Raw genomic sequence first — 24,966 nt, 5'->3', positions numbered from 1 at the left:
TTTAGGGGGTTAGGATTAAAGGTTATGCTCCTGAATTAATCATGCCCACCACCTCCCACCACAAATGATTAGGAATTGTTTTTTTGGACCATAGCTGCAATTTGTTTCAGGTACAATGTGCATGATAAATGAACTTGTTTGCCCATGCATTCTTTTGCGACAAGAGCCTCCGTTTTTCCTCGGTGAGCTCTTCATTCTCCTCCCCACTGGGGGTAATGTAGCTATATCTTCTCTGAAGTTACTTGATTTGCTCATTGTATAAGAAAAACAAGTGTGACTCAGAACAGGCTTAACTGTTCTGGATAAAGAGGTATATTAATTGTTAGCCAATTTCACACATAATAGGCTCAGTTTAATATCCCAGCTAGCAACTTCCTTTACCTTGGAAATTCATGAAAAACTTTTCTAAGAATTAACATAGTATTGTAATAATGGGATAAGAGCTGACTTTAAAGCCTTTGTACTCTTCAGATGGATTGTATGGCGTCTGAATATATCTCAATAAAAATGCATTTACAAAAGGGAAAAGAACTGTTAGTATATTAACTGTGTGATTTTGGGCAAATAACTTTCCCTGTCTGGGTCATTGATTCCCGTTTGAAAAAGGACTAAAAGTTGTCTTAAGTCACTTCCAGCAATGGCAATTTAATACTTTACAATCAAAACTATAATTATTTATAACTGAGACCTGTAAATGCTGCTGCTAGTTTAAAGGAAATATAGCCCTATATATATATATATATATATAAATTTTTCCTTCTGACGTCAAAACTGCGGACCTTGCTTCAGTTGTAATGATATCGCAACTGTCATTTGAAAACCAATTTTCCTGGTGTTTTCCCTTTTAAAATGACAAATATAGACATTAGCCTGCTGTGGGGCAGTGATTGTGGCATGCGAAGGACAACGGGCATCCTCTTTGGCGTGGAAGACGGGTTTTAAACAGGAAAGAGCAGTAACTTGCACCTGGAAAAATCGCCTCGCTCTCTGGAAGGAGAGACTTCTTAGGAATGTGGGTGGGTTTTGTTTGTTTCTAAGGTTGACCGACTCTAGACTTGAGTCACAAAGTCACCAACTGAGTCTGAGCATCTCTAGGCACTCCGCCTCTACCTGTCCATCTGTAGCTTGGGGCATAAACTAATGAAAATGCAGACCTGCACCTGACAATCAAGACACCACCCCGCAGCCTCCCACTCATCAGGCAGAGAGGGCAGGTCCCCACCCAGGCGGGTGGGTCAGGAGAGGGTCAGCTGTCTGAGCTTCAGAAGAGCGCCCACCAAACAGGGGCTGGGGAAGAAGAAAGAGGAGAGGCCCTGGCAAGTGGGGTGCGTCCCGTGAGAAGGCAAGGGAGACGGAGATTCCGAGCTCCTTTGGGCTTTGTTCAATAACAGCAAGCCGGGCCCTTCCTTCCGGGAGAGGCCAATTACGTCCCCGCTGGGGGATCATCTGACCTCTCTTCCTTCGCGGGGAGGGGGTCTGGAGTGGGCGGGGCCAGCGAAAAGCTCCTCCGGAACCGGGCCGCGGGGCGGTGCGGAGGAGTCCCGGACGCCGGAGCCCAGCCAGGCCCCGCCCCGCGTCTGGCCCCGCCCCTCCCAGCCCCGCCTCCCGGGCTTCCCGGGCGCGCGCCGCCCCGCCGTGTCCGCGCGCCACGCCCCCCTGCCCGCGGGCCGCGTGGGAGCCGCGCGCTCCGGAGGCTCCCGGACCGTGGCGGCGGGCGGGCGGCGGCGGCGGCGGCGGCGCGGCCCTCCCGGGGCCATGTCTTCTCCGGCAGTAGCGAGGAGCTCCCCGGACGGGAGCCGGGAGATGGCCCCCAGGTCGCGGAGCCGGGCCGGCTTTTGGGAAGTGGGCGGCGGCAGCGGAGACCGGCTGGAGCGCGCGGCCGCGGAGTCGGAGCGCTGGGAGCTGCTGCTCCGCCGCGGCGAGCTGCTGGCGCTGGGCGGCCACCTGAAGGGAGCGCTGGAGGCTTATTCGGCGGCGCTGCGCCGCGGGGCCCCGGCCAGGCCCGAGCGCCTCGGCACCCTGGTGGATTGTCTGGTGCTCAACTACCGGCTCCGCCACGGGCTGGGCTGGAGCGCGGCCCCGGCCGCGGGAGCGGACGCCGGCGGGCTCCTGAGCTGTCTGGGCTGCCGGGGCTTCCTGAGCGAGCCGGTGACCGTGCCCTGTGGCCACAGCTACTGTCGCCGCTGCCTGCGGAGAGAGCTCCGCGCCCGCTGCCGCCTGTGCCGGGACCGGCTGCCGCCCGCCGCCGCTGATGCTGAGGGGACCACCCCGCGGCCGCCGCCTCCGGCCGCCGCCATCGCCGCCTCGGGCTTCAGGACCAGCGTCGTCCTCAACCACCTGGCGGAGAAGTGGTTCCCGGGCCAGCGGGAGCGGGCCCAGGCGGCCGGCCGGCTCTGGGAGCTCCTGCACCAGGGGCGCTACCGGGAGGCCCTGGCCGCCGCCTGCGAGGCGCTGCAAGCAGGTGACCGCACGGGGATGCGGCGCGGGCCGGGCCGCCGCCACCCTCCCTTCCCCGACAGAGCGGGTCTCGGGAGTCTCTTCCGCCCCACTGAGGTGCCCCGGCCTCCCCGAGGCCTCCCGTGGGCCGGGTGTCGGGGTCCTCGCGGGTGTGGGAGGGGGCGGCGCCCGGGAGTGCTTCGGTCACAATGGGGATCGCCTTGCGAGCCGACTGTGACGCGGCGCAGGGAGGGGCGCCCCGGCGCGGGGTTCCCGCCGCTCTGCGCTCGGGCGGGCGCGTCCGGAGCGGGACGGTGCCCCGGGCCGAGGCCGCGCGGCCGCGGGATGGGGTGGGAGTCGGGCGAGCCGGGGCAGCCCCTCGCTTCCTCCCGCGCTCTTTCCGGTCGTCAGCCGCGGCCTCCCGCCGGTGGGGGTGGGGGTGGCCGGGCAGGGGGGATGGGGTTGATGATAGTGGGGCCGGGAGAGCTCCCCGGCCCGGGCAGGGCGTGTAACGTTTACCACCTTCTCCCACAAAAGTCACCCAGGCAATTGGAAGCCGCGGGAGGGCACAATTGCATAAGCTGGGGTGGGGGTGGGGGTTGTGTAACGGGTGACGTCGGGGGGCGTGGCGGGAGCTCCGCGCCCGCACCCCCAGGCCCGCCCGCCAGCCCGCCGCTGGGCTCCCGGCGGGGTCCGACCTGCTCTGGGACGTTCAGCTCCTGGCTGAAAATGCCTTCAGAGTTGCCCCTTCTCTCGTAGGGTTCAGCCTGCCGATTTCAAGTCCAATTTCTGTCATATTCATGTGTACCTGCGCGCTTGTTTTCGAATCCACTGAGTTGGTCGTAAGGATAAAGAGTCTCTGGTGGAGTTTTGTGCCTTGCTTCTTTTTGCCTTTCCAACCTTTTTCAAGTCTTTTGTCTCTTTCTTCGCCTCCAGGGCGCCGCTCTTGCTTCAGAACTCATGCTTTTCTTAAGGTGTTTTGAAACTGTGGAAGGAGGCAACGTCGAACGGCCGCGAGTGAAGTGAAGAGCTACTCCTTTAAATAAATTGGTTGTTCTCAACGAGGGGGGATTTTGCGTCCCCCGTTTGGCGACTTCTGTGCACAATTTTGGAGGTCGCTACTTGGGAGGGGGTTGGTACCTAGTGGGCATCTGGTGGGTAGAGGCCAGTGTTGCTGCTAAACATCCTATAAGGCAATGGACAGCCCCTCACAACAAAGAATTATCAGGCCAAGATGACAGAGGTGTTGTTAATAAAGAGGCTAAATTAGAATTAAATAAGAATGTTTCAAGATTTTAATGTCTATATAGGTATAAAATATTACTTGGGGGAACAATCGCCAAGAAAATAGACATTTAAAATATAAGTTAATGTTAGGAACTAAGTAAGTTTATAAACCATGTAACTGGAAGTTTCTTGTTATGGGTCTTTCCCTTAAGAGCTTATTCATTTTGAATTAGTGACAATATCAAGTTTTTTAAATACCTTTAGAGTTCAAAGCACAAACCCAGCATATTTTCATATTTTTTCAGCATCTGTATGAGGAGTAGGCAGTTAAAAAATTGAACAGAGTGATAGTCCTAGAACAAAAGAAATTTGTAGTACAGGATTCTGGTGCAGAGAACTTTACCTCTCAGGGTGAATGGAATAAGAGTTGGGAAACTGGACTTGGCTGTACAGATTATCTAGCAACTATCCATGGTCTTCATTTTTAAAATGAAGAAGCAGAAACCAGGGCAGAGAAGTAACTTGTTCACAGCCACACACTGGCTGTTTTCCTAAATATTGCTGGTTCAGGAATTAAAGCTGCCTTTGTAACTCGCCCAGTGAAAATGTTTAATATACATTTCCAAGAATTTCTTTTGACACTAGTACAAAATTGAAGATGAAACGTATTGAGAGCATTATTTAGTATTAGCTACTAATTTAATCATTAGAACCTCAGGTTAGGTCCTTTTTAAGTATTCATTTCCTAGCCCATGGGAAAACAGTGAAGTGTATTTACTAATTAAGGTCTAGTTTAAAGTTCTATGAATAAAGAATTTTTTTTAATTGATGAAGATCCTGGATCTTGGATTGACAATATTATTTTTCAAAAAAGGCCTGAGAGTTCTACACTTCTCTCTCTTTAAAATTTGCATTGGCTAGCAATGGAAATTTTGCCCACTCACCTACTATTCTAGTTTGCTAGCTGCCGGAATGCAATATACCAGAAACGGAATGGCTTTTAAAAAGGGGAATTTAATAAGTTGCTAGTTTACTGTTCTAAAGCCGAGAAAATGTCACAGTTAAAACAAGTCTATAGAAATGTCCAATTTAAGGCATCCAGAGAAAGATACCTCGGTTCAAGAAAGCTGATGACCTTCAACATTTCTCTCTTAGCTGGAAGGGCACATGGCAAATATGGTAGCTTCTGCTGGCCTTCTGGTGGCTCTACAGAAAGGGACTCTCTAAAATGTTTCCTCTTTTAAACAATTCTAATAAGCAACTCCACCTTCAATGGGTGGAGATACACCCCCTGGAAATCATCTAATCAAAAGTTACCACCCACAGTTAGGATGGTCACATCTCCATGGAAACAATCAAAATGCTCCCACCCAGCAATATTGAATGAGGATTAAAGGACATGGCTTTTCTGGGGTCCACCATAGATTCTAACCAGCACACCTACTTAATCCTATTTTTGTGAGACTACAGCCCAAACCTTCTAACTTTTACCGCATTAGGGTATGTTTTCCTCCTTTTTGTAGGTCTTTCGAAGACATTAATTCCATCCTTGAAAATGTGCCTGAATGGCCCTAGTAAGGATGAGATTTTATATCCTATGAATTCTTAATGTGAAATAGGAAGAAGAAAAATCTTAGAGCCAAAAACTATAGTTTATGCACTACAGATATTGTAAGTTTTTCATAGTTTATGAGCATAAATTAAAGTTTTTGATAGTAGAGTCATAAATATATTTGAACAATATTACACTTTAACTTCTTGAGAATTGGTTAGGTAGGTAATTAGACATTTGAAGTTTATACACGTGTATAGTTGTAGTGATGTAATGATACTTTGATCATGAAAAAAATCACTATAATTTATTCATAGAATTCTAATAATGAAACAATTCAGTACTGTTAACTAGAAAAAAAAAATCTAGTCTACAGTTAGCCCACGCACATCCATGATTAATCTTGTCGCAAAGAGGAAAATTTGAAAACCATTGCCAAAATCAGAAGTTTCCCACTGGATTACATAAGTTACTGTTGCATTAAGGTCTATTAGATAACATTAATCCATTGATCTTTTATATTAACTCTCAGATGTTTCATAACTTCTGTCTTTTTAGTATTCAGGGATATTATGTAAAAGTCTTTTCAGCATTGAATCTTTGTGCTTAATAAGTATCTGTTGAAATGATCCACTGCGTTATATTTTCTTCCATTTGTTTTGAATAGATTTTTACACTAATGTTGCCTCCTCCCTGTGTATGTGTCTCTCCCCCAAAATAATACTTTTATATTAAATTCAATTTTCATTTGAAGCTGTTTTTTTTAAAAAATAAAGGTTATAAAGAAAGGCATTTTATTTAAAATATTGGGGGAAGGAAATTTTTGTCTTTAATATTAATGATATAATCCTTGATGCTTACTAAGTACTTTTGCATTCTTTGTATCACGTAATCTTCACAAAAGAATCCTGTGGGGTGGCTTAGCCTCAGAAGGAAACTGAGGCACCAAGGGAGAGAGATGCAGTTCAGCTTGGTGATGAAAGCTGTGGGTACTGGAAACAGGCTACCTGGTTTTGAATGCAACTACTGCAGTCCTCTACTTGTTCTCTAATTTCTGGAGTGTTACCTAACCTTTCTGTGTTTTGGGTTTTTAATCTGAAAAGTAAGAATAATATCATCTACCCGATAGGATTGAGAAATGAGTAAAAAACATAAAGTGCTTTGAATGGTGCCTGACACAGAACAAGTACCTAGTATATATTAATTAAAATATTTTTAAAATGTAAAAGTTGTGCTACAGCTATAAGATGATTTAGCTGTGATTAAAATCTAGACCTACTGATTTCAAGTCCTGTTCTTTTCTCTCTACCACATTAATATTTACTGCCAGAAGGAAAGTTTAATCCTGATTCTAGTCTACAAATGTTGATAGTAGTAATTTTTCAGCATATATCAATAAAATATGGATGCTGTAAAGCTTCATTTTAAAATGTCATATTATGGGTGGATCTTGAATACATTTAAGTAATAGAGGTTTTTAATATTTTAAACAGCTCAACTAGGTTAAAGTGAAATCTGAGTTTAACCAATAACTCATAGCCTAACTTATTCTGTAAAGGACTTGAAAAAGTAAACATTGGCATTTATATGGTGCTTTATAAATCATAAAATATTTTTGCCTCCATACATTAATTGATCCTCACAAAAGATCATGAGAGTTAGGAGGGTAAGAATTAGTATCCCTAATTTACAGATTGAAGAAAAATCTCCAACATTTTTAAGTGACTTTCTTAATGCAACTAAGTAGACAAGTTAGAATGAAACCAGAAGCTGATTTCTGATTATTGTCTCTAAGCATGAAGTTGATTTTTGGAAATGAGCATATGAAGCATAAATCTTAAGTATCCTAAAGATTCAGTATTTATTGACCACTTCCTGTATAATCCAGGCATTGTTTTAGGTGCTGGAAATAAAGAAGTGGACAAAATAAAGTCCCTGGCCTTCAAGAGTTAACTATTTTTAAGTTTCTAAGTGCAGTAAATTAGTACCTTGCTGAAAATCTCTAGAAAATGGGGCTTACCATTTAATTGACTTCTAAACTTGTGTGGTAAATTTCACATTCATTTTTTTATTTAATTCAGAAGGCACTTTGAGGATTTTTGCAGTGCTTGAGGCCACCATAAATAACAGTTATTATGGCATGTTCTTATTAATATAGAAGATGAAAAAACAGGCTACATAAAATGACTATTAAGTGCTTTTTTTAAATGACTAATTTCCACACTGTCACTTTTTTTAAATTTATTTTTAGAATAATGCAAAATTTACCAAAACTCTCTGAGATTTCTAGTTATGTGTACCTTAGCCTCGTGTTTATTCAGAATATTTTTTCTATTTAATGGAATAGTTCTCAGAGACTTAGAAATATTCGAGTAAAATTTTAAATGAATTTGTATTATATTCTGCCTCTTCCAGCGTACAAAGGTATTTTTCAATGTATATTAAAAATATAAAATATAATATTTTTTATAAAATATGAATGGCTTAAGTGTACTCTGAAATACAAGACAGATGCTTGTTTTTTTTTTTTTTCCTTTGGTAAGATAGGGCCATCTTTTCTTGTTTTTTTGCCTGGCTTTCTTCTGTCTCAAGTCTGTGCTACTGATTCCTAAAGTGGATGTTTTTCACTGGGCTAAGGTTTATTTGGGTAAAAGATGAGGTAGAAAATACTCTTACAACACCTTGTATCAAGTACTGAACTCATTTCTTTGTAAACTTGTTTTGAAATATTGACAATAACTATTATTTATCAAGTACTTATTATGTGCCAGGCCTATGTGTTAACTGTTTAACATGCATTTTTTAAATTTAGTCCTTACATAAATTAAATGTAGGTATCATCAGTGTTTTATGAGAAGGTACTGAGGTTCAGTGAATTAGAGTAATTACCCAAAGTGGATGTGAATCCAGATCTGCTGAATCTGATGTTTATAAATCTTAATCACTATGCCAAATTACTATTCCTGGACTTTATGAATTAACTGTTATTAATTTGCCAATTAGAAGTTTCTTATTTAACTGTGATAGCCAAATCCTACCATAATGAACTTGATAAAGTAATAGTAGTAAAGGAATTTCATGTCCTGGTTAGCCATTGAAATTTTTGAAATAGCTGGGCATAATAAATTTAAGAAAAAAACACTTAAATAGAAAAATAAACGAGAATATGAAAAGGGAAGTTTCTTTTACTTCTTACTAGAGAAGTTCTAAGTTTGCACACACATTGACAATCCCAATAACCATAAATAAACAGGTTTAAAGGTAAAACTTACTAATGAAGAAATGCATATTGAAATAGTGATGCTAGTTTTCATTTGTATTTTCCTGGTAACAAGAAAAATACACAGCTCTGAGGATATAAAATTAGTACAGTTAAAAAAAAATCAAACATGTTAGCAGAATGTATTAAAGACTTTGTTTATCTATGTAACTTTCCACATAGCCATAAATTTTGTAGGAAATAAGCAGATACATAAAGGCATATAGGTAATCATTGTAGTACTTTTTATACTAGCAAGAATTGGAAGTAACTCAATTGTAGAGTAGTAAATTGTTAAATTGTGTGTACAGAATACTTTGTAGCAATTAAAAAGCATATAGAGTAATATTTAATTACACGGAGAAATAAATAGGTTTAAACCTATTTACGTAAATATTTTATACATATATATTTATGTGTATATATATTTATTTATGTATATATTTATATTTATATAAATATATATTTATGTATAAGGAGGTTTAAACAGTATGGTATAAAATATGTATATATTTTATGAAACTGTATATTAAAAAATATAATCTGCAGATGTAGAAAAAATATATAGGTTATACACCAGTACTGGTTATTTCTTGTTGGGGAAAAATGATTTTTTTTAATGATTTTTAATTCTTAATTTTCTGTTTTTCAAATTTTATACAGGAAGCATAACTTTCATAATCAGAAGGTTTCTTGAAGGTGGACTAAAGAGTCCCCTTTTAAACTGCTGCCACTAATCTTAATCTCTAAGGCCTGGGATAAAGACAGAAATCATGACTCTAGATAAACTCCCTCTCTTCAGTCTATAAAATACTTTGAATAGCCTGGGAGTAACTTCCTCAGATGTGTAGTGGAATTTTATTTCAGTCTTTTTTATTTGCCTCATGACTCACAAATTCACTAGTGCGTCCAAGAGAAGAGAAAATGGGGATATGAATTAAGGAGTATAAAGTGACAGATTTTAATAAATTTCCTCTAGTTCAGCAAATATTTCTCAAAGCCAGGGTTTGAGGATATAAAGACAGGAACCAATTGGGGAACTAGTCTCAAAAACGTATTTTGAAATTAAATTATTGTAGTAAATATGCAGTTACAGTGGAGGAACATAATCCTCATAGCAAACACTAGTCTAATGCTTACTATGCCAAGTCCTGTTCTAAGTCCTTGCATACATTAACTCATTCTCTTAAGCATCCCTGTGAGGTTGATACAGTAGTACAGCTATTGGCATAGCATAGCAGTAAACAACACTGGATCCAGATTGCCTAAGTTAGAATCTTGGCTTTACCACTTACTGGCTGTATGATCTTGGGCAGGTTACTTGAACTCTGTGTTCAGTTTCCTTATCTATAAAAATGGGGCTAATCCTAATTCCAACTGCATAGGATTGTCCTGAAGATTGTACAAATTAATATTTGTAAAACCTTAAAAACAGTACATAGTAAATGATGTGTTGCATAAAAATGAATTGAAAAAACTATCATTATAAAGCTGAGGAAACTGAGGTTACAGGGATGTTTAATAATTTGCTGTAGGGTACAGATAGTAAGTGGAAGAACCAGAATTTCAACCCAGGCAGTCTGACTTGAAGGCTGTACGTGATCTCCATGAATGCTCAGTGGAGGTATGCTCGAACGAAAGCATATTGGGGAGGAGACTGGTGAGCAAGTCTTGTTGGATGAGAAAAGTTATGCAAAGGGGAGGTGGGATAGACAAAAAAGAAATGTATGACAAACAGGGAAGGAATTTTGAGCAAAAGACGGAGCTATGAACTAGCGTAGCATACATGGGGCAGGATGAATAGTTGAATATTACTGGAACTGAAAGTGGAAGATTGATAATGATCGGAAGGAAAGCCGAGAGATGGGCAAGAGCCAGGCATGGAGGAACTTGTATGCTGTACTAAATATACATGTTTTACGTTTGAGTGGTGAGGTTGTAGGGATAGTAAAACTAAAGATGGGGAGATCAGTTAGCGAGCAATAGTCCTGGACAGATTTGAGAGTCTGAATCAGGGTTGTTTGTAGTAGGGTTGCAAAAGAGAGGGACAGATTTGAGAAATATTATAGGAGGTAAAATTGGTAAACTTAAGGGTGATTCTGATGTGGGAAGTTAGTGAGGTCACAAATAGAGAATACGATGAAAAGATGGCTTCTTTTTTTGTGGGGACATGTTGAGTTTGAGGAACCCTATAGCAGACAGTTTGAAATTTGATGAATTTGAAAAATCAGGACTGAAGATAGAGATCTAAGAGTTAAATTATGATAAAAGAACTAGTCAGTCTGCCCTAGGCCTGGTAGACAGGGAAAAAAGATGAGAGATATTAAGTGATTTAGGATGAGATCATACAGTTAAGTACCGCAATCGTTATTGTCAATACGATTTGTTAGCCTCAAACATATTTTTCCTTGTAGTCCTTTATTTACCTTTTCAACAAATTAAAAGTCTGTCATGTCCAGGCTTTTGTTGAAGACACCATAGCTATTTACAGGCGTGGACTGAGAGATGGGCTTCTGTCCTGAGGATGGGGCAGTCACTCTTGTGTCCTCCAGGCAGGTAGAGGGCCTGACACAGATGCATGTGCTAAATATTTTGTTGACCTTTTCAAACTTGAGTTAATGATACAACAGGGGCTCATGGCTGTTTTTTCTTTTTTCACCATTGCCTTTGGTAAAAGTTTACACTGAGGGCAGATTCTCTGTGATTTGATTGTTCACAGGGTCTCAAGTTTGCTATAAATGTCCAAAAAAAGTGCATTTGGGTCCTTTTTAGAATTAAATAGGGTTTTAAGTAAGTAGGGCAGCCCTAATCCCTTTTTTAAAAAGTATCAGAAATTTGAACTCAACCTAATGAGGTTATTTTCCCCTATTAAGCAGAGTAATTCAAAATTATCCCATTAGCATTTGACCTTCTCATTTGAAATATTACCTACAAGGAATTGGAAGCAAGAATTTTAAACGTAGTTCTCTTGTCATCTCTTCTAAAGGGTGTCTTCTTACCGCAACATGCACTAGCATTGGAGGACCACCCTTTTAGGGGTTTCAGTGGCCTGAGTGTTTCTGTAGTTGAGAGGAGAGGGGACCCAATTTTTTCTCACATTGGTAAATGTGGAGAACTTTTGTAGATTGAGTTTTTCCATAGATAAAAGCATTGTCAGTCACTTCCCTCAGTGGTGCCCTAGAGAAGCTCTATAAAGGTGGATGAGTAGTGAAGGTATTGACAAATGAGTGTGATACTCAGCAACAAATGTGCCCCTAGTCAAGTGTGACACAATGGGAACTTGCTGTATGTGAAAAAATGGTAATGAATGAGCCAGGGATCCAAGAGTGGAATGGGTCTCTTGTTGCAATCGTGAACTCTCTATCCCTGGGGTGGCTGAGGCTTTGTCCCAGGGATTCTGTAGAAAGCATCCCAGCTGTGGGTAAGGAACTGCATGTCTTGAGCAGCAATCCTTTGTAGCTCTGAGTTTTTGATGCTGTTTTTTGACTTGCAACAAACACTGCTTTTTCTTTTCTGACTCCAGTTGTACCTGCCAAATCAGTATGACACAATGTTGTTTTGCAATAAAATTTTCTAACTAGATTGTAAGCACCTTGAATAACATGGATAAGGTAAAATATTTCTGAGCACCTACAGAATCTAGCTCTGTGCTAGGGCTCTTACTTCTCGATTGGCTCATTATCTTGAGCTTTCAATTTCTGTACAATTTTGTTCTTAGATAATGGTTTCCAGTTATATTGCTTTAAGAAATAAGTATTAGAAAACAAAATATTCTAGACTTTTTTTTTATTAATTAAAGAAAAAAAAGAAATTAACACAACATTTTGAAATCATTCCATTCTACATATGCAATCAATAATTCTTAACATCATCACATAGATGCATGATTCTAGACTTTTTAATGTAGGAAGTAGAAATATTTTTGTGGAATATTAATTTCTTTAAGATTTTTCATCAGTATACATTTGAAGGAACAGTATAATTTCAGTTTTCATGTACAAGCAACTAAAAAGTACCTGTCTAATTCTTAAAGCAAGAGTTATTAGTAGAAAAGCAGTCATTTAAAAACTAGAAAAAATGAGGGACTTTTGAGGAGTTTTTATATTTTAAAAGAGGCATTGAAAATCTTTATGCTCTTCTTGCATTGAATACCTTTTTATATTGTCTGCATTAATTTATAAGGATGATTTTTTGAAGTTTTCAAAGATGAGTAGCTTTAAAAGAAGAGTCAAGTTAATATCACCTGTAGAAATACTTAGATTCTTCTTGCTTAGACTTGGCTTCAGAATCTATTTACCTAAAATAACTCAGCATCATAGGTAAACCAGCTATTTAAACAGCATCTGCAATTCTGAATGCCATGTGATATTTGGTTTCTTAAGGAGAGACATAGAACATAGTGAAAGATCAGCAGAGCCTTTTTCCTCAGAAATATTTGAAAGGAAATCTTTAATTTGAGATGATCCAATGCAATTCTTACTGGTGGCTGGAATTAAAATTTTGACCTTTTAAGAGCTTACTTTGAGCCCATTTCCTTCAGACTCAGGACCTCATAAGAACCTGGTCACAGTGGGAATTGCAACTATAATAGTTACACATATGGTTGTTTTATAAATGAAGATTTAGAAATTAGGGTGTGAAGGAGATGTATTATAAAAAGACAAACCGTGTTAACATCTGACACATACATTTTTAAAATCTTTATAGAATACCCTATTTTAAGAAAGCAGTTAAGTTATCTTAGTGATAATTCATATTTTAATAGTATTTCCAGTAATCTTAAAAATTATTTCCTCTGCTAAAGAGTGTTGAAATAATCTATTCACGGTGATTTGATATATTCATAACAGATAAAACTCAACATACAAACTGGGTTGCACCTACAAGGCACCTTTAATTTGGTGATTATTGATTCTGCAATCACTAACTCATTCCTTACATTAGTTTATTATGTTTTGTGGGTTATACAATACAATTTTTTAAATAATAAAAAGCTTTATAAATTATTTATTTCAGAACCCAGCAACTTGACTCTAAAAATTTACAGAGCTGAATCGTATGCTGGTCTCCAAGAGTTTAAAGCAGCCATAGAAGATTTAAATGCAGTTCTTGCCCAACTTCCAAACTGGCCTGAGGTAAAATTGCTATTTTACATTGGCATAAATTTTTAAATTTCAACCATAGAGAACGTGCGTTGATTAGTATAAGTTTTAGTAAAATATATTAATTGACTCTTTAAATCAAATACATGAGATTTTAGAAATCTAGGGTCATTCTTTTGAATGGATGCATTATCATCTGACAGTTTTTTTTAATTAGAAATCTTTTGTTTCATAACTGAAGAAGAAACTGAATTGAAGGAACAAAAAAGAAAGCATTTTAGACAAAATTGTCTTTAGACAAAATCTGTATTGAAAGTAAAGAAATGCAACTTGCCATATTGTGAAGATGGATCCAAATTAGACTTTGTTGAACAAGGAAGTTTATTAAATGGAAAGAGAAGCGGCCCTTGAAGCTCGAAAATTGGGGCCTTATCACAAGAATTGGATAATTACATAGTGATTTAATACAGCAGATGGAGCAAAGGAGGTTGCCTTCCCCATAAGAGCTTGTTTATACAGTCAGTTTAGTTTACTTTTTATCAAATTGCCAAGGTAAATCAGACCCTCTCCCCATATATGCTCTTCAAGCTTAAAGTTACCCTTTTCTGTGACTTTTTTTTCCTCCTTTCGAGACAGCGCCTTTGAGAATTGCATAGTAGAGATGCTCTGAAAATTATGGAAAATGGTATGAGCAAGCAAATATATAGTAAGAATCAGAGAGCAAATGGTCTATATGAAGAGCTTTAAAACTTGGAAAATGTATTTATGAAAAGTGCACAGGCAGACATGTTTCCGTAATAACCTAGAAGACATTTGTCATATTTCCTTGATTGGAAGATGAATGGTTTCTCATATTTTAATGTTTCTTTAATCTATGTACATCCTAAATTAGTGTATATTTTGTATAGTACTCCCCTGCCCCCAAAGAAAGAGCTGTTATTAAATCAATAATCTTTAAACCAGTGATGTCTTAAAAGTGAGGGAACATGGTGTTTCTGGTCTCGCCCAGCTCTGACTTGCTGTGGAATTTTGGTTAAGTCATTGTTTGGATTTCTGTTCTACCATCAGTGCTTCTTGGGGATAGTGAGCAGATTTACCTTTAAACTCGTTTGGCTTCCTCAGAGTCACTCAGAGTTTCAAAATCAGCATTTCTGAGCAGATACATTTTTCTTTATTTGATACTGATTTTTGAAAACCAGTTCTATCAGTAAAAGTTTCTTAATGTGTTTTTATTGAAGGTCTACTTCAAGAAAGGAAAAGTACTCCATGATGCAGGTTTTTTAGGTGATGCCTTACAACTGTTTCTTCAGTGCTTAGCCCTTGATGAAGATTTTGCACCTGCCAAGCTACGAGTGGAAAAGGTAAGGCAATCAGTTTACAAACTATAATAGTTTAAGACATAGGTATTTTTTAAAATGCTAATTAGAAGGTTGGCATAGGAACATAAGAAGTGCAAAATTCAAACTTAGCAATTTGATGTATGGTTTTCAATTTCATATACTTAGTGCATTGAATTCTTACTGGAATCAAAACCTTTCATTCACAGATATTTAAATGCAGTGTTTTTGTTTGGTTAAATTTAGAGGTTCTCTAATAGTTTGTTCAAGCCGAGCCAAACTAATCATCCTTAATTAAACATTGCTGTTAGGATGTTCCCGCTGAGGAATCTGTATCGGACGGCCTTTTGCTTTCCACTTCAGGTCTAAACTTTTCTTACTTTCTGCGTAGCCAACAATACTGCCTCAGCCAACTTACTTAACTTACTTAACCTTATTTTTCTCCCCATTCCATGTGTTACTTCCCAAAGTGGTGTGTTTTCTGTGCTGTTAGTAGGTGTAACCGAAATAAAGAGTTCTCTGGTCAAAGGACTTTGGGAAAAATTGGGTTTCTCTAGAACTTCTCAGAATTTTGGTAGGCTGGCATGAAAATAGCATTTAGCTTTTCTCAAGTTTGTTCAGCAATCACCTGAAAAGACTAGTGTCTTTGAAAGTATTCTTTGGGAAAATTTACCATACTGCAAACCATTGCCCCAGTCGTGATGTGCTTCTCATTATCCTCAAAAGATGCCACATTATTTGTCACATTTGCAGTGTTTCTTACAGTATGGCTTTTTGTCCTCTATGTTAGACTCTCTTGGGGTACATGTTAAAGATTCTTGGGTTCCACTGGAGTCCTTTGGGGTCAGAATCTCTGGAATTGGGGCATATTTAACAAGGACCAGGTGATTCCTGTAGACCCTGGCATGAGAACTTAGAAATTTTTCTCAGGTCCCAGATCCCTTAGGAAGCAGCCGATACTGATATGTCCTCTGTGAGGTTTGCCTGCACATCCATGCTAGCCCACTGATTTAACTTATGTAATTGTTTGCTATTGTGTGTTTTGACTGCTTTTTTTTACCACTTCTGTGTCTTACTTCCCTTGTGAGATTTTAAACTGTTTAAGAATTTACAATATTGTTAGACATCCTTTTATTTCTGTAAATATGTGTTTGTTGGCTAAGTCAGGTGAGTGAAAAACAACTGATGTTTTGAAATATTTTGTTTTTCCCTAATTTGCTTTTCATAAATTAGGGCATAATTTACATACAGAAAAATGCATGGGTTTTACAGTTAAATGAATTTTGAGTAATGTATACAGCCATATAATTAAGATTTAGAACATTTCCATCACACTAGAAAGTTCTCTCGAGCTCCTTTCTAGTAAGTCCCCCACCCTGCCTGATACGGAAATCAGGCTCTTCTGTTTTTTTGTCACCATAGAGTAGTTTTGTCTATATAGAACTTGTATAAATGGATTTATACAGTGTGTACTCTTTTGTGACTGTGTTTTTTTGTTCAACATATTTTTGAGATGTATTCAGCAATTTTTTTCTTTTTTTTATTGTTCACTAAATATTCCATTGTGTGAACATATCACAATTGGTGGTGGTATTCGCAAATACTGGTTAACCACCACGTGTTTGTATATGGGTTGTTTACAGTTTTTTACTGTGATGAATAAATCTTCTATGAACATTCTTGTATGAGCCATTTTGTGGCCATGTGTTTTAATATCTCTTTGGATAATACTTAAAAATGGAATGCTGGGTTGTTGAGTATAGAGGAAATGTAAAGGCACATACAGATTTTTAAATGTTTGTTCATTAAATGGAGTATCTAGCATACCTTGGCTTTTTCAAGACATCAGTCATTCTGGCAGTTTTATTTATTGTTATATCTGCCATAAACTTTGTAAAAATTCTTAAATATTAGGTAAGTTTATATTGTTATCCATAACCAACTATTTTATTTTTTCCATTACTTTTATAATATTTCTCCGAAAGATATTGTGTGATTTATTATCACCTGAAAACTTAAAAGAAGGCCTGAAGGAATCTTCCTGGAGTTCATTGCCATGTGTTAAAAACAAAGCTTCGGGTTTTCCTTCAGTGATGGAAGAGATTCACTCTCCCAGTGACCTTAACTCAGAGCAGGTAAGGGCAGAGAAGGATTATCTTCTGACTTAAAATCACAATTTTAGGTCACCTGATTGTCAGAAAACTTTTAGTCTTTTAGAATGTATCTAGAACATTGTGTTTGTTTCAGTCTTTTTTGGGTGGGAACAACTATGTTAACATGACTGTTTAAACTTCATTATAACATAGTTTCTGTATAAGTAACTGGTGAAATCATTTACTTAATGCTTTTAACATGAACATTATAAGGCTTTGAAATTTCATTTCAGTTTGGTTCTTCACAGGAGCAATTTTCTGTTATTTAAAGTAAAGAAGTACAGTTACCTTTGTTTATTTGTTTGTTGTAATTTTGTAGAATGAAGAAATTACAGAGGTCACTTCAGAGCCTGTCAAAGGAAGCTTAAACCGTGCTCAGTCAGCACAGACTATAAATTCTACAGAAATTCCTGCCAGAGAGGATTGTTTAAAAAGAGTGTCCTCAGAACCTTTACTCTCTGTTCAAGAAAAAGGTACTCTGCTGAAAAGAAAGCTGTCTCTTTTAGAACAGGACATGATTGTAAATGAAGAAGGAAGAAGTAAGCTTAAAAAACAAGGAGGTAAAAAATTTTGTTACACTCTTATGTAAAATATATTCATTTACTCAGAATGGCTTTTACATTTTTTCCTAAAGAAGAAAACCCTGTTTTGTTTTGATAGAAACTCCCAGTGAAGTTTGTACATTTTCCTTAGCTTATGGTAACATCCCCGAAGAATTAATAGATGTCTCAGATTTTGAGTGTTCTCTCTGCATGAGGTAAGTATATAAAATTTCATAAAAGATGAAGTTATATATTAATGTAAATAAAATTCAGCAATAGATAAAGGCAATAATAGGCTATGTAAAGTAATAGAATACTGAATAAAAAATCCAAAGAGGTGGATTTAAGTCCTAGTTCTACCCAATACCATGGATGAATTACTTTTATCTGAACCTTGGCTTTCCTTATCTAGAAAGTGTTTGCATAGCCTACATGCAATGTTGTAAGAATCAAATAAATGACTTAAATAGAAAAAGAATCTGGGGAATTGTAAAGTACTATAAAAGTTAGGGATGTGTGTTAGTTAGATTCAGTTGTGAACTTGGCCAGGTGAACATACCTAATCTTGTTGCTGCGGACATAAGCCAAAGGTATGTGAACCTCATCTGTTGCCAATTACATCTGCAGTCAGCTAGGAGGTGTGTCTGCTGCAATGAGTGATGTTTGACTTAATTGGCTGGTGCTTAAATGAGAGAACGCAATGTAGCACAGCCTAAACAGCTCAGCATTCCTCATCTCAGCACTCGCAGCTCAGCCCAGGCCTTTGGAGAAGCAGAAAGAAGTCACCCTGGGGAAAGTTGTTGGAACCCAGGGGCCTGGAGAGAAGACCAGCAGAGACCATCCTGTACCTTCCACATAAGAAAGAACCTCAGTGGAAAGTTGGCTGCCTTTCCTCTGAAGAACCAACAAAATAAATCCCCTTTTACTAAAAGCCAATCTGTCTCTGGTGTGTTGCATTCCGGTAGCTAGCAAACTAGAACAGGATGTTATTGCATTTGAGACAGAATTCTAATTATGTATTATATAGACATGATTCTATCTTGTTTATATATTTTAGCCATAAATCATTTTTAAGTAACGTTGATAAAGATTTCCATTATGCAGAATTTTTATAATTCTAAAAGGCTGATAGTTTAAAAATATTTTCCAGTTTCATAAATTGTGGTGGTAATTAGATATATTCCTGAGAAAGTCCCTTAACTCTGAACCTCAGTTTACTCATCCACAAGGTGGGGGGATTTGACTAGACTATTTCTTAAGTACCTTATACATCTAACAATGTTTCAGAAAACAATTGTAATGTAAATAAAAATTAGCTTTTCTGTACTCTTTGAGTTTTATATGTAATATTAAGCCTAATATTTCTTTAGGATTCAACTGTAATATGTATTAGGTTATTCTTATATAGATTTACTATAGTTAGGCTTTTATAAGCTTATCAAGAAAACCAGTTTTAAAGTGGTGATAAAATAAGGTTCTAAAGGCTCTACAAAAGCTAATTTATAGTGATTAACAACTGTTCTGCATTATTAATTTTGTACTTAGTCTTTGAAATTGGGTGTGCATTTTACACTTACTATGCACCTCTGGATTAGTCACATCTCAGGTGCCCAGAAGCCTAGTGTGGCTGGGAACTGTCATATTAGCATAGGTCTAGGCACTTGGCAGGGGACCTGTGTACGGACAACTTTTTAAGCTTTCAGGAGAGTATATTGCATTTATTGTTATCACTTTCGTCCTCCTGCCTACTGGGCCCTTGTCCTTCCTCCTCTAAATATAGATTAGAGTTATGATTCCATTATTAGTTTGTTCAAGCTTTCCCAATGTAAAGAAAAGTTAATTTGATGTAAAAACTAACCTGTATTTTGGTTGATTTCAGGTTGTTTTTTGAGCCAGTAACAACCCCTTGTGGACATTCATTCTGTAAGAATTGTCTTGAGCGGTGTTTAGATCATACACCATATTGTCCCCTTTGCAAAGAGAGCTTAAAAGAGGTAACTATTTTGTATATGCATCTATTTATGGGTCTTACATTTAGCAACTTGGTTTGATTTCTTTTCGGCCATGGAGACAGTGATCATCCTGTTCAGAATGAATTGCACTGTATGTGCCCAGTGACGAAAAAGGTTGTTTTTATTACCCATGTGCTAGTCTTGGAGAAAATTGAAATAGGAGGGGATGGGTGGGGGGAGAAGAGAGATCCTGAAAACCAACCCCTCGTGCTTGATTTTTAAAAAATGGAGTGTGGTCAAATACTTGGTGAGGACTGTTTTCAGTTTTCATGATGGCAGTATTGGGGTAACCCCACCAACCTGCCCTTGCTACAGTAATAGGCCATATTTGAGGCCAATTCTATTCTTCCTGAACCCTTAGAACAGTGCTGTCTAGTAGAACTTTCTGCATTGATGGAAATGCTCTATATCCATGATAACCAGAATGGTAACCACTGGCCACAGGTGGCTATTAAGCACTTGAAATGTGGCTAGTGCGAACTGAGAAGCTGTGTTTTTAATTTAATTTAATTTAAATTTAGATTGGGATAGTTGCATGTGGCTAGCAACTACCACACTGGACAGTACAGCTTTAGAAAGTGACAGAGGAAAGAAGAGAGGCAGGCACAGCTTCTCACATCCCTTCTAAATATAGTCAATGATCAACTCTAATACCCTGTGATAGAAAAACAGATTTTGGCTGGCTGTCTTCTGTTATTGATGTAGCACAGATCCTATCGATCGTGCTTGAATGACTGGAGATCCTTTAGGGTAGAAGGGAAGCCTTACAATTCTGAGCTGCAAAGGTAGCATTGCCTAGGGTAATTGATTCCACCTTTGCTGATGTCAGGATCGTCTGAAGAAAAAAATGTCTTCCAAATATGAATCAAAAGTTGGCAAAGCCATTTATATTGAATACACATTGAGTTATTTCCTATATAGAAAGCACAACTCTGTTTAGTTATTATAATATGTTTTGCGTATTGTTACATGTGATAGGTGTCTTACATAGCAAGCTCAGATGTAAGGTGCAAAACCATATCCAAAATATTCACTAGGTCAGGAAACAGATAAACTTACTCTTAAGAGTTTATTAGTTATATTTTCAACTAATATTCTCAATGTTTTCAGGTAAAGTGCCCTAAATATACTATTTTTCCTGTGGTTTTAGACTTTTTGAGAGACTCCCTAGCATATTTATTGTGCTTTTTCTCCCCAGATTAACAATTAGACCCGTTGCTTTAAATTTAGAGTTATTTCCCCCTTTAAAATCTCTGAAATTTGAAGAAAAATATATTAAGCTTCTTATTTCAAAATATACCTAACATATTGTTCAAACAACATAAGTTTATCCTGTGTCCTAACTTTGAAGAAGTTCTATAATTTGTAAAATAGAATATGTAATTAGAAAAATAAAATTTATATGCTCTATATACAGTTTTATGCTTTTCCTATTTGTCATTTTATTTTGTCAATTTGATTTAAATCTATTTTAAAGGCATGATTTTTATAGATGCATAATATTCCAATGATTTAACATTTCCCCAATGCTGGGTATGTAAGTTGTTTTGTTCTCTCTTTATGTACCATAATTTAGTGAATATCATTTTAAATTAATGTATATGTGCATCTTTTTTTTTAGGATAAATCCCTGGAAAATGAATGACTAGATCAATGGTCATATATTTGTAAAGCTATTAAAACCAGTTGTCAAATTGCCTAGTTTCCCTGGAAATGTTACACAAATTTAGATTACTATCAAAAGTGTGAGAGAAGCCCTATTTTTCCAGATTTAATACAGGGGTATTAAATTTTAAAACATCTTTATTAATTTAAAGGAAATGATAACAGGACTTTTTTGTATGTCTGTGATTTGATTTATTTTATGATAAACTCTTAAATTATCTGTGTACAGATGATCTGCTCCAGGGCATCCCTCTCGAATCTGTAACCCAGTGGTCTTCAAAGTGTGTTTCCCTGATCAGATACAGCTGTATCATCTGGAAACTTGTTAGAAACATAAATTCTAAGACCCCACTTCAAACACACGAAATCAGAAACTGGCCCAGCAATCTATATTTTAATTCATGCTAAAATTGGAAACCACTACTATAACCAATTTCCCTACTTCTCACATTGCTTAACCTAGTCTTCATTGGATATTGACGCCCCCCACCTTTATTTTTTCTGCCTCTACAGATTAAAGGATGACTTCTTTTAATCTTGTCCTTTGATTGTCTTCCAAGAGCTTTTCCATCACTAGTTTTATTAAATAAATATGTACTGGGCATTTTCTTTGTCCTGAGTTCTGTGTACACACTCTATCCTGGTCTCTGGCCCTAAGCAGTTTTAAATTACAGATTTATGTATTCATGTGGACATACAGTACAGTACAGGTTATGGTAAATGCCTTTTATGGTAAAGATAGTAAATGCTATGGGACTTTAGGGGGATGGAAAAACAATTACGGAAATTTTACTCAAAGGTAAAATTTGAGCCAGACGTTGAGGGATAAATAGGTTTCCTCGGCAGGGATGAGATAGAAGCTTTTTTGCAGGTGGAATAGAGAATAACACAGAGCTGCGTGAGGGTAGCAAGTTTTCAGAGTGTTCAGGGAACTATATAGATGTACCATTTTGTTTTGAGTGAGGGGGTGGACTATGTAAGGAAAAACAATTGATAAAGGCCAGTACTCATAGTGACAATGGTAGTGGAAAGAAAGTCTGAACAAATTTCCACTGAAATTGGGAACAAAGAAAAGGGAATATTTTGCTCTTCTTAGATCAGGCAAATGTATTCTTTTCTTAATTCCTTATCTCATTTTTATTTCTAAGTTAAGCTGGGTTTAGATACTTATGATAATTTTAGGTACCAGTTACCTATGGAAATTGGTCTTTGGTATGGGAAGGGGCAGGAACAAGACTGATTGCTGCTAATAAAGGATTTGTGATCATAGCAGGAGCTGGGTCTTAAGTGCTGTGCTTGGTTTGAGTTGCAACCATGGGTCTTGAATGCTCTAGAGCAGAGCCTCAGACAGTCTTGTCTGTTTAGCATCAACCACTGTAATGTTCCCCTGTACTTATTAAAATAATTCAGAACTGGCTGTATAAATATGTAATAAAGGCTTTAATATCTCACTTAAATTGTTTTACCTGTTTTATACCATAGGGGGAAAAAACTACTGGAATGTAAATTAATATTGTCTTTTAGTATCTAGCAGATAGGAGGTACTGTGTCACACAGCTGTTGGAAGAATTAATAGTGAAGTATCTGCCTGATGAGCTGTCTGAGAGAAAAAAAATATATGATGAAGAAACTGCTGAACTCTCACAGTAAGTTTCTTCTCATAAACATTAAGTGATGGACTACTACCCTTTAAAATAGGAGAAACCTCACAGCAAGCTGGTTCCTGTCTTTAGTTCAATTTATTCTACTCAAAGGCATATTTTTTTACCATCTTTTTTTTAATTGAGAAATCTGCACACATACATGGTATACACTTGATGGCTCACAATATCATCACATAGCTGTGTATTCAATACCATGATCATTTTTCAGAACATTTGCATCACTCCAGAAAAAGAAATAAAAAGAAAAAAGAAAAGCTCATGCATGCTATACACCTTACCCCTTCCTTTCATTGACCATCTACCAAATTTATTTTACCCTTTGTCCCTCCATTATTCATTTATTTATTTTTAATCCATATTTTTACTCATCTGTCCATACCCTGGATATAAGGAGCACCAGACACAAGGTTTTCACAGTCACACAGGCACACTATCAAAGGCACATTTTTAACAAGTATTAATCAGCTTCCCCTGCCCTCAACAGACAGAATTTTTTTTTAAGTTCATCTGGTAACATGCTGATGTTCTATAGAGAAGTCTTGCCTCAGCTTTTTGCACTGAAGCAGTATTTAGTGGGGGAGGAATTTCCTTTGGTGATATCAGGCAATGAAATTGGAAATGGAGAGGTGGAACTGGTACCAGTGAGGTGAGTGGCCCTCATGCATCATGGTAGGCAGGTTAACGGAGGAGCCGGGAGGTTGCAGAAAAATGTCCTGGACTGGCAGGGGAATTTTAACCAAGCAGAGAGGATTGGAGGGAGGCAGGACCTTGAGATCTGAGATTGAAATTGAAAGGGGTGGTTGGGGGGCAGGGGTCTCAGAGCTTCAATTAATGAAAGTATTGACTGGTAGCAGAATTGAGTTAGTATCAGGAAGGTGAAAAACCTGAATCAATGTGAGGTGGCTTTGGCATTTAATGGTACACACCATTATAAAGAGGACATAGTGACTAGTCAAGACTGGAAAGGTTGGATCTGGTTGTGTTTGCTCTGTACACCTCTATCTCTTGTACTTTTCTTCTTCCTTTCTTGTCCTTCCCTCTTTCAAACCAGTCACTTGGGTCTCTTTCAATTTCTTTCTTAGGATTTTAATTTCTTAACTTTTTTTTTCTTTAACTTTCTTTTAACTTAACACTAAAGAAAAAAATTGTAATTTTTTAATATGCTGTTTTATTTAGCAACTTTGTGTTCTCATTGTATTTCAAAATATAAACCAATAATTTTTTATTTTTCACTTTCTAAGAAAAAATTAATTGTATTTGTAGACTTTTCTTTTTTCAGTAAATGCCCATCAAGTGTCTTCTGTTGGCCAGTGACCTTGATAGAAGAAGATTTCCCATCTTTCTTTTACAGAACTTGATACTGATTTGTCTTCCCACAGAATTGATATTTTATCATGTGATTTTATGTAATAATTTTGCTAAGTTTTGTGTATTTTACACAGTGGTACAGTGAACATTTCTATAGTACTTATAGAATTATGACTAAAAGTGAATCATTGGTTCAAAGGATATATACATATTTAAAAGTTTTTGGTACATGAAGCCAAATTCTTTGTTAGCATGGTTACACTGTTGAAACTTTTTCTCTTCCTCTTTCCCATATCCTTGCCCAAACCGGGCCATTATCTTTATCGTTCTTTCCTTCTTTTTCACCCTTGCCAATCTGGTGATGAAAAATTTGTCATTTTAATTATCTAAAAAAAAGTTACATCATTGAATGATCCATGTTTTGATATTGAGTTTGAAAATTTTTTAATGCCTAAGAATTCCTTTTTTTGATTTAAGAATTTTACATAATTTGTTTTCTTGTCTATTGTAGGAACTCATTTTTTCCTTTTTATCTAAGAGCAGCTAAGAATACTTTATAGACAACCCTATATGTTATGTTTCAGAAATACTTTTATAAAATGTAAACTTTGTATAAATATTTGTGATAATTTTTAAACAGGCTTTTAATATCAAAATATTAGTTATAATCAGTGACCTTTTGATTCATAGATACTTACCTCTGTACGAA

The 24,966-nt window shown here is 37.8% G+C and overlaps 1 protein-coding gene across 2 annotated transcripts in view; it reads left to right on the top strand.

Annotated features, from left to right (window-relative positions):
- The first annotated feature begins 1,739 nt into the window (after positions 1-1,739).
- LONRF1 (LON peptidase N-terminal domain and ring finger 1) overlaps positions 1,740-24,966 on the top strand; it is a 30,549-nt gene continuing 7,322 nt past the window's right edge. For both annotated transcript variants that reach the window (XM_077144398.1, XM_077144399.1), the window contains exons 1-8: positions 1,740-2,461; positions 13,491-13,609; positions 14,815-14,937; positions 16,899-17,048; positions 17,386-17,626; positions 17,727-17,823; positions 19,488-19,602; positions 22,810-22,931. In XM_077144398.1, coding sequence (XP_077000513.1) covers positions 1,756-2,461; positions 13,491-13,609; positions 14,815-14,937; positions 16,899-17,048; positions 17,386-17,626; positions 17,727-17,823; positions 19,488-19,602; positions 22,810-22,931 — 1,673 coding nt within the window. In that variant the 5' untranslated portion in view covers positions 1,740-1,755. The remainder of the gene's footprint in view (positions 2,462-13,490; positions 13,610-14,814; positions 14,938-16,898; positions 17,049-17,385; positions 17,627-17,726; positions 17,824-19,487; positions 19,603-22,809; positions 22,932-24,966) is intronic.

Source organism: Tamandua tetradactyla, chromosome 26 (assembly GCF_023851605.1).
Source record: "Tamandua tetradactyla isolate mTamTet1 chromosome 26, mTamTet1.pri, whole genome shotgun sequence".
NCBI classification, from domain to species: Eukaryota; Metazoa; Chordata; class Mammalia; order Pilosa; family Myrmecophagidae; genus Tamandua; species Tamandua tetradactyla.
Note: the sequence above shows the minus strand (reverse complement) of the source record. Positions and strands in the feature narration are given on the sequence as shown.